Here is an 8,759-nt window from a genome sequence, read left to right as displayed (position 1 = left end):
CCATCATCACCTACATGTAATAGAAGAGGCACATAAGAGCACATTAAAGCCACATGCAAAGAAAGTGTAGATGTATAAAAATGTTCAAAATTTGATTGAAAGACTGTACATTTAGATGATCTTGTGAATTTAGATCAAATTCAAAGTCCTTAAACCATGTATAACTAGATGGACCTTCGAGTGCGCGCAATCAAAACTGATGCCACCACCCGAGTGATTTTACAAACCAAAAAAGAAGCAATTTTAAAATTGAACTTTGATTGTAAACCATTAACAGGTTCTCAGAATATTGTGATTACAAGCTTTTTTTCAAAGACATGTATGACCCTTTGATCTTTGACTTCATGACCCTAAAATCTAATCAGTTAATTGGCTCTGCAAGATACATACATGTCCTGAGTTTGATAGTAATCCATCTGTCAGTTCTAATGAGAATGCGTTCACAAGCTATTTTTGCATACATAATGAGCCCCATGACCTTCGACCTTTGACCTCATGAACCCGAAATCTACTCAGTTCATTGGTTCTGCAAGATAAATACAGGTTTTGAGTTTGATGGTAATCCGTCCATCTCTTCTAATGATAATGCGATCATAAGCTATGTTTGCATACATAATGAGCCCTGTGACCTTTGACCTCATGACCCCGATATCTAATCAATTCATTGGCTCTGCAAAATACATACATGACTAAAGTTTGGTAGGAATCCATTAATTGGTTCTTGAGATAACGCGATCACGAGAACGAGACGTACAGATGTACGGACGGACAACCCGAAAACATAATGCCTCTGGCTACTTCGTAACGGAGGCAAACAAACTAAATTAACTGTTAGTGGGAATGTGTATCCTGATAAAACATCCACACAAATTTTGTTAATTGAGTAGATGACTTATTTTGAGACTTATTATAATCTAAATGCACATTATCATTGGTTCAAAATAGTCCCAAATAAACAAATCAAGTGTTCAAACATTACTTGGAATGGGTCTTAATATGCTTCTGTTCATGACGATGCCATGTCATATTCTTCCCCAGGTAGAGAATTGATGAGTCTGCATCCTAAGGCTGTCTGAAATAGCTGTCAGACTGCCATCCTACTTGTTGATGAAGCTCTGAATCATATCCTTCTTGAGCCAAAGAGCCCCACCCACTGCAGAGAAAACAAGAGACCTTCCAACAAACCTGAGAAAGCCACTCACAGAAGGAAGGTTTCTCTCTAAGAAGGTTTCCTCAAATGGCAGAGCTGGCATGTCCTGAGAAAGAAAAAAACAACAACATGCAATTCATTGTTATTAAAGTGATCAAGAGATGCTACTTCAGAAAAAGTCATTATTAATTCTTTACCAAGCTCTACACAAGGTGACAATCTTTTTTTCACACGCATTAGCTTTAAATTTACATGTATTGTCAAATAGTGGTTCAGGAGTGAAATTGAGTTTTGACTTTTGAGTTTAGCCCTGGAACTTAAGAGGGTGATGTTTTTGTTTACTGTGATGGTTCTGTATCAATGCATTTTGAATGGCAGTCCATGATGAGCTGCTATGAAGGGAAGTTTAGCTTTAGAACAATGTGAATAAAAGATTTCTTATTACCTATAGATTTAATGTAGGTGCCATTTATTGAACTCCTGAGCAATTTGTGGTATTCATATAACTCCATACAATTTTGTGAGCAACTCAGGGACTGATCGGTAGGTGACTGATTGTCCAGAATGTGGACCAGTTTCAAGAGAACGTGATTGGGAGAGTGCTACCCGAGTCTGCCTGGTTACGGTATGTGTTATCTTCTATCGCTCAAAAAAAAAAACTCTAATTTTTTATATTTTTAAAGGTATAGACCAGTTCTGTTCATGCGATTGCATTGTCAAAGAAACATTGTGAAATGGATCAGAAAAGGTTGATCATCTAGCATATAAGCATTGGTGTGTACTGCAAGGTTCTGGAATCATCAAAATGATAAGAAATTTGGCCCAGTCTTGGTTAAGTTACAAGCACTGTCACAGAAAGATATATATGGGACTATGCTATATCTATCCAGTCTGGATGGATAATATAGATAAATAATTTACCAAATATATCAATATATCAATATAGTATGGGGTTTCCAGGCAAAATTTGTATCATCACGTATTAGTCAAAACATATTCTTTCACATGATTGGTAATAAGAGCTTCCATTTCCTTTTTGAGAGGGGGCGTTTCCAAAACTGGTCTATACCTTTAAACAAGGGTGAAGATGAGATTGGTAATGAAATACTTGTATGATTGCATGGGAGAATAATAGTCCAATGTGAAAAAATTCTTACCTTGGATTCTGGCTCTTCCTGCCATATATCATCCTTTGGAATCCTGCCCATGGCATGCAGTATCTAATGAGAAAATGGTAGAGAGAGAGAGAGAGAGAGGGGGGGGGGGGAGAGAGAGAGAGAGAGGGGGGGGGGAGAGAGAGAGAGAGAGGGGGGGGGAGCGAGAGAGAGAGAGAGGGGAGAGGAAAGAGAGAATGAGAGAGAAAGAGGGGAATGGAATGATAGAGGAAAGGCAAGAGGAAGGGAGAGAGGAAGGAACAGGGAGAGGGACAGATATAGAAAATATAAAGAGCAATGATATAGAGATATTGAAGAAAAGAGAAAGAGAGACAATGAGGGAGAGAGAAAGAGAGAGAGAGAGAGAGAGAGAGAGAGAGAGAGAAATGTGAAGGAAAGTGTCATCAGTTATCCAGATTTCCACCCCTACAATTAGTACTTTCCCAGTCTACTGTTAAACATCTGCAAATTTGGATGGTCTTGATATAGTATTTGCTAACCATTCCAAAAGCAGTACCTCATAATGAAGTCATAAGAAAGATTACATTATAATCCTCATCTCAATCACAACCACCATTACTGTCACAACTACATGTACCACCATCAACACCGCCATCACTATTATCACCACCCTGATCATCTCCATCACCACCACTATTACTGTCACAACTACATGTATCAACATCAATACCACCGTCACTATTATCCTCACCAACATCACCACCTGCAACATCATTACCACCACCCTTCATTCTAACCAGCACTATCTCTATCAGCATTATCACATCCAACACCATCACAACGATCACTGTCGTCACCTCCATCATTGTCACCACCATCATCATCGTCACCCTCATCAACACCATCATCTCCACCACGATCATCATCAACATAATTACTACTATGATTCACCACCTTTATCCTAACCAGCACAATCTCTATCAGCGTTATCACATCCATCAACACCATCACTATCACCACAACCATCACCGTCATCAACACCATTCCGAGCAGAACAAACCACACAATGCTTGGGCTTACCTCTCTTGCAGCCCTCTCTCCTGCCTGGATTGCTCCATCCATGTATCCTGACCACTTGGTAGCCGTCTCCGTACCAGCAAAGTAAAGACGACCTATCGGCTCTCGTAGAACCCTTCAAGTGAAATACATGGGTAAATTTAGTATAATCTCTATAGGAATCATAGTTATATCTCACACATCAATCAAAACATGGATGAACATTTTCCTACAGGCACAATATTAATTCAAAACAAGGGAATCTCTCGGCGGTCTCGCCTGCATAACGCAATTCAATATGATAAACCAGAACGTTAATGACGTAGCGCTCATCTGCATCTCGCAACAACAAATATCGCAAATTTTATGTGGTACACTTTTGAAGTGGTCAAAAAATAAAAATTTGATGCCCTGGAAGGGAAATAATTTCATTTCATTTGCATAAAGTACCATAATTGATTAATGGAGAACAATTTCAAAATTCTGTGTACAAGTTTAGTGTACCAAAGTTAGCTCTACGATATAAAGCAAACCAAATCAAAATCGGTCGAGAAATGAAGGAGAAGAAGCCTTTTTTGTGATTTCGAATAAATTTGCACAAATTAGCATAGATAATGAATTTCACGATTCTGTGTAGAAATTTTAAATCCCCTTCCTAGCCCTATCATATGAAACAATCAGAATCAAAATCGGTTAAAATAACGAAGAAGCATTTTGAAAATCTTGATGTTGATGCCACAACAAAGTCTAAGTTTGTTGACCTTAAATGACCTTTGACCTAAACTTAGTGACCTGAAATTCTACTCCCATGATTGAGGAGACTTGATAACCCTATAGTCAAGTTATATTGACTAAGAACATATACTTTCAAAATTATATCAAAATTCAAAAACTTAACCTTAGGTTAAGTTTTCGATGATGATGCTACAACATAGTCCAAGTCTGTTGACCTGAAATGACCTTTGACCTTGACTTTGTGATCTGAAATTCTACTCACATTATTGGGGATACTTGATAACCCTATAGTCAAAGTTTCATTGACTAAGAACTTATACTTTAAAAATTATATCAAAAATTCAAAAACTTAACCTTAGTTAGGTTAAGTTTTTGATGTTGACGCCGCCGCCGCCGCCGCCGTCGCCGCCGCCGCCGCCGTCACCGCCGTCACCGGAAAAGCGGCGCCTATGTCTCGCTTTTTGCTACGCAGGCGAGACAAAAACCTAAAAGTATTAATTAATCCTGAAATATATGCCTTTACTGTGAATACTCACACTGTGAAAAGCAAGAAAAACAAATCGCCTCAATCTTAAAAATGAAACAGTTACATTCAAAGTTGTCAATATATAACTCTTTGAGATTTTTGTCTACGTATTATTTTAACAGATTACATTATTAATTAGTTAACTTATCCCACTTTATTTCTTTGAGCATTTAAAAATGAAACCATTGAGGGGAAACAATTTTAGTAATACATTTTTTTTTAAAGAAAGAGAGAAACAAAAATGTCCTTACTTGCAGTACTTGGTGATAACCCCAGGAGGAGTGAAGCCTACATAGCCTCCTCCAATGTAGGGCTCTTCCATCCAGTTCTTCTCAACGTAGAAAACAGGCTGTTGAAAAACAAAATACAATAATAAGCCTAATACAGCAAAACCTGTCTATAAAGACCACCCAAAGGAGACAAGAAAAGTGGTCTTTATAGGAAGGTGGTCTTCATCTACAGGTTCCTTCAGTATATGTTTCAATGAAAAACCATTTTCAAGGGAAACTAAAATTGTGGTCTTTGTAGACAGGTGGTCTTTCTATACAGATGGTCACTAATGCAGGTTTGACTGTATATGGCAATACTTGGTGTAAGATTAATGCATACACTTACAAAATATATATGAAACGTGACATATGCAAAGTCAATCGATTACTTAGTTTAAAGTTTGGGTTGTACGACATGTGCTCCTGCAACAAATGCTCTGTGGTAATGTCATGCACTAACCACATTCTTAACTTCAAACCTGGACTCAACACTACACCTAATTTGTTGGGGGTGGGTTGCCTTTTGAACAAATGACTGCCTCCTGAAATGCATTACATTTGTTATACTGCAGGGAATAATTTTCCTCAAATTTTTTGATTAGCAATTTCAGGCGATGGATAAATATTTCAAATGAAATTCTGTACATTTCTATGGAAGGAAACTGCTACACAAAAGATATTTTGTATAGCAGTCATGCAAAAATGCATAGCAAATTGCGATGCGATACCAGGAAAAGTATTCCCTGTACTGGAGTTCACTTGAAGGCTGATGTCTACTCTTCAGTTTGATATCAAATTGTTGCAGTGCCAACAATCTGATGATCCATAACATCTGGGTGAGAAAATCTGAGAAAGTTCCATTCTGACGACATCTGTACCTAATCACTTGGAGGGCAGTGAACATGTAACCTATAACAGCCTTTATCCAGCCTTATCTTAACTCTATAATTAGGATAAAATAAAAGCTTGGAGGAAATGTAGAACCTCTGTTTTGACTTCTTACCTGCAGTGCAGCATCGTTCTTAAATAGTGTTGCATACCGACTGGCAATCATATCTCTCCTGAAGGAAAGAACAAAAGAAATGAGAGTAAGTTCAATGGAGAAGAAAGGAATTCTAATTTAGAATCCATTGAATCCTAAATTTTGAGAGAAAATGTAGGATTAAGACTGTCCTATCAAAATCAAATTGTATCAGACAGGTTAAAACATTTATATACATGTATATACTTTTCTATTCTATAATAGAATAATTAAAGAAAAGACTATTTGGGAAAACTCATGCACATCAGGTTAATCATCACTAACATAAACAATGCTGCCGTAACGACCCCTGCAATAATAGTTGCAGATGTTAGTTATTGATTATTATATCCCACATACCCAGTATTTATACAGTAGGCTTGCGGGTGCACCATGCGTGAGAGAGAGAGAGAGGGTTGAGGAGTCCTGAAAAGGACTCTGACTCGGTAATAGGACTGTTTGTTAATATCTTTCTTAGCTTATAGTTCTAAGGAAAACTATAGCGCTTTTCTGGACTACACACCCCCAAGAAAGATTACTGAGTCAGAGACCTTTTCAGGACTCCTCAACCCTCTCTCTCTCACACATGGTGCAACCAAAAGCCTACTGTATATCTACATGACCATGCGAGCCGACACTTACAAGCAGCATCATGCCCAGTATTGCAACACAATTGGTGTAAATAAGGTCATCTGCACATTATAGATTGCATATCCTGACGGTCGTAGTGATCAGGCGCGTACGCAGGGGGGTGGTTTTGGGGTTAACCCCCCCCCCCCCCTCAAGCTTTTTTTATGTGTATGTTTTATGTAGTTTATTATAGAAATCCCCCACCCCCCTTTTTTTTTTTTAAATAAATAAATAAATTTAAAAAAAAAAAAAAAAAAATTGACAATGGCTGACCTTAAAAAGGTGACCTTACCCCCCCCCCCAACGCGACAAAATGTCAAATTTGCAAATTTCGAGACCCCCCCAAAAAAAGGGTCCTCTTACCCCTAATATATCTCAAGTCAAATAGTCGTAGTTTAGTGCGCAAACAGTGATAAGCGCACTTTACCTCTATAGACATTTACTCATAGTGCTGCGCAAGAATAGGCCCACACACAATATAAGTGCTCTAACCTCTATATACGCGCACTGCGTGCACTACTGCGCATCATGTACATTTACTTACAAATCGTTGGATAGTACTGGAAACTATTTCATAAAAAACGTGGGATAGTCTCAGTAAATGAATCACACGTGACCGCACATGATTAGGATCTAGGAGTGAGTTGTATAATAAAAACTATCACATATGTGATAGTCTTTTTTTGCTGATGTCGCATACACAAACTCGCTAGGAGCTGATTGGCCATGGTTTTGCAAAAGATGCATACACCTGTAGGTTATTGTGATATACATGTAGGTCAACGCGCAGTCGTATGTGCGACCATGCCCAAGAAGGAAGAGCTTGCTAGTGTTGAATTCTCTGTTCATCATTCAGCTTCTTATTAAAAAAGTATTACAATGTGGGATATAAAGCAATTAATCACCTCCTTGGTGATCTTCTTGTCTTCAGCTTTGGAAGATTCCCGAGACCATCTCTGCAATGACATATTGTCCCACCGCCAGAGTCGTCAGGATTTATAAGCTATTATACATTTTATTCTTCTATCAAAAACAGGGCAAAGATACAAAGAGCAATTTACATGTACATAACTCACTCACCTTTCTTCTTTGGTTAGATGACAGTTCTCTCTGGCTGCATCTCCTGCCACAAATCTATGAAATCAGGGGGGGGGGGGGGATTGAATAAGAAAGGGAAGGATATAAATAAACAATTCAAATACATGCACACATGCATGTATGACTGTAGAGTGTGTATTTTATGAAGCCAATGGTGCAGGGAACCCCCATAAGATTAATCTAATTAATTAATTAATTAACAAATGCATAAATAAATAAATTAATACAAAGATAAATAATAACAATAATATGACTCTCTCATATACCTGGAAGGTGACCTACACGCCTCTGCCATCTGTAGAGGTTTATTTTATTGCGATATGCAGACATGCTAATCGTTCTATTCTTTTTCAGAAGTTTTGTGCTTTGTCGCCATCCTAATGAAAAAGCTTTCCTATGTACAGGATTTTTTTTGGAGGTGTTAACCAGGCTACAATGAACATCCCAGAGTACCTACAACTTTCAGCTTCAACCCCTGTTGTGTCCATTTGATCAAATTTGCAATATAGGCATACAGATTTTTAGTAAAATCTGTTTTAATTTATAAATTTTCTTTACAGTAAAGGCATGGTATACATTTACATATAGTTTCATTTATTAACAGTTTCTAAAAAGTCATCGCACACCTTGGATTTGAAAGCAATTATAGTATAATCAGATCCTATCATTTCCTTTGTAGATCAAATCTTCTTGACAGAGGCAAAATGAATTGTATTATCAAAACTGGAAAGGTCATTATACCTGACAGTTTAATGCCCCTTCCGGAAACGGTTGCACTCATTGTGAATTACATTCACAGTGAAGACATTTTTAACAGATTCAACAATCTGATAATGAAATAAGCATGATGAGTTACAATTTCAACAACTCAGAGTTCACTTTATAAAATATCGGAGTGTGACGTCATACTGGCCAAGTTGTCAAGGTTGCTGGTTCCAAACAATTTTATGCTAAACAAAGGCGTGGTGATGACACCAGCGTCAAACATTCGCCCTGCTCCGGCCCTTAGCTAGAATGATTTAGTGGTGAAACTCATGCGCAGGCTCTGTTGGTTGGAACCAGTAATCAGGGGGTGTTTCACAAAGATTCTGAGTCGAACTAAACTCTAAGTTGGACTTAAATATGATGGAGAGCCATTTGAAGCCTTACAATGAAATAT

The 8,759-nt window shown here is 37.9% G+C and overlaps 1 protein-coding gene across 1 annotated transcript in view; it reads right to left on the bottom strand.

Annotated features, from left to right (window-relative positions):
- Positions 1-753: 753 nt before the first annotated feature.
- The window catches only part of LOC100891493 (amine oxidase [flavin-containing] B), a 42,112-nt gene continuing 34,106 nt past the window's right edge, over positions 754-8,759 (bottom strand). The window contains exons 13-18 of the mRNA XM_030975202.1: positions 7,583-7,636; positions 5,855-5,912; positions 4,834-4,931; positions 3,346-3,457; positions 2,308-2,370; positions 754-1,256 (exon numbers count right to left, since the gene is read on the bottom strand). Of these exons, the coding sequence (XP_030831062.1) occupies positions 1,098-1,256; positions 2,308-2,370; positions 3,346-3,457; positions 4,834-4,931; positions 5,855-5,912; positions 7,583-7,636 (544 nt within the window). The 3' untranslated portion in view covers positions 754-1,097. The remainder of the gene's footprint in view (positions 1,257-2,307; positions 2,371-3,345; positions 3,458-4,833; positions 4,932-5,854; positions 5,913-7,582; positions 7,637-8,759) is intronic.

The sequence above is a fragment of the Strongylocentrotus purpuratus genome, unplaced genomic scaffold (assembly GCF_000002235.5).
Source record: "Strongylocentrotus purpuratus isolate Spur 01 unplaced genomic scaffold, Spur_5.0 spur5_scaffold_8, whole genome shotgun sequence".
Lineage (NCBI taxonomy): Eukaryota > Metazoa > Echinodermata > Echinoidea > Camarodonta > Strongylocentrotidae > Strongylocentrotus > Strongylocentrotus purpuratus.
The sequence above is the reverse complement of the archived record's forward strand: the minus strand, read 5'-3'. Positions and strand labels throughout refer to the sequence as shown.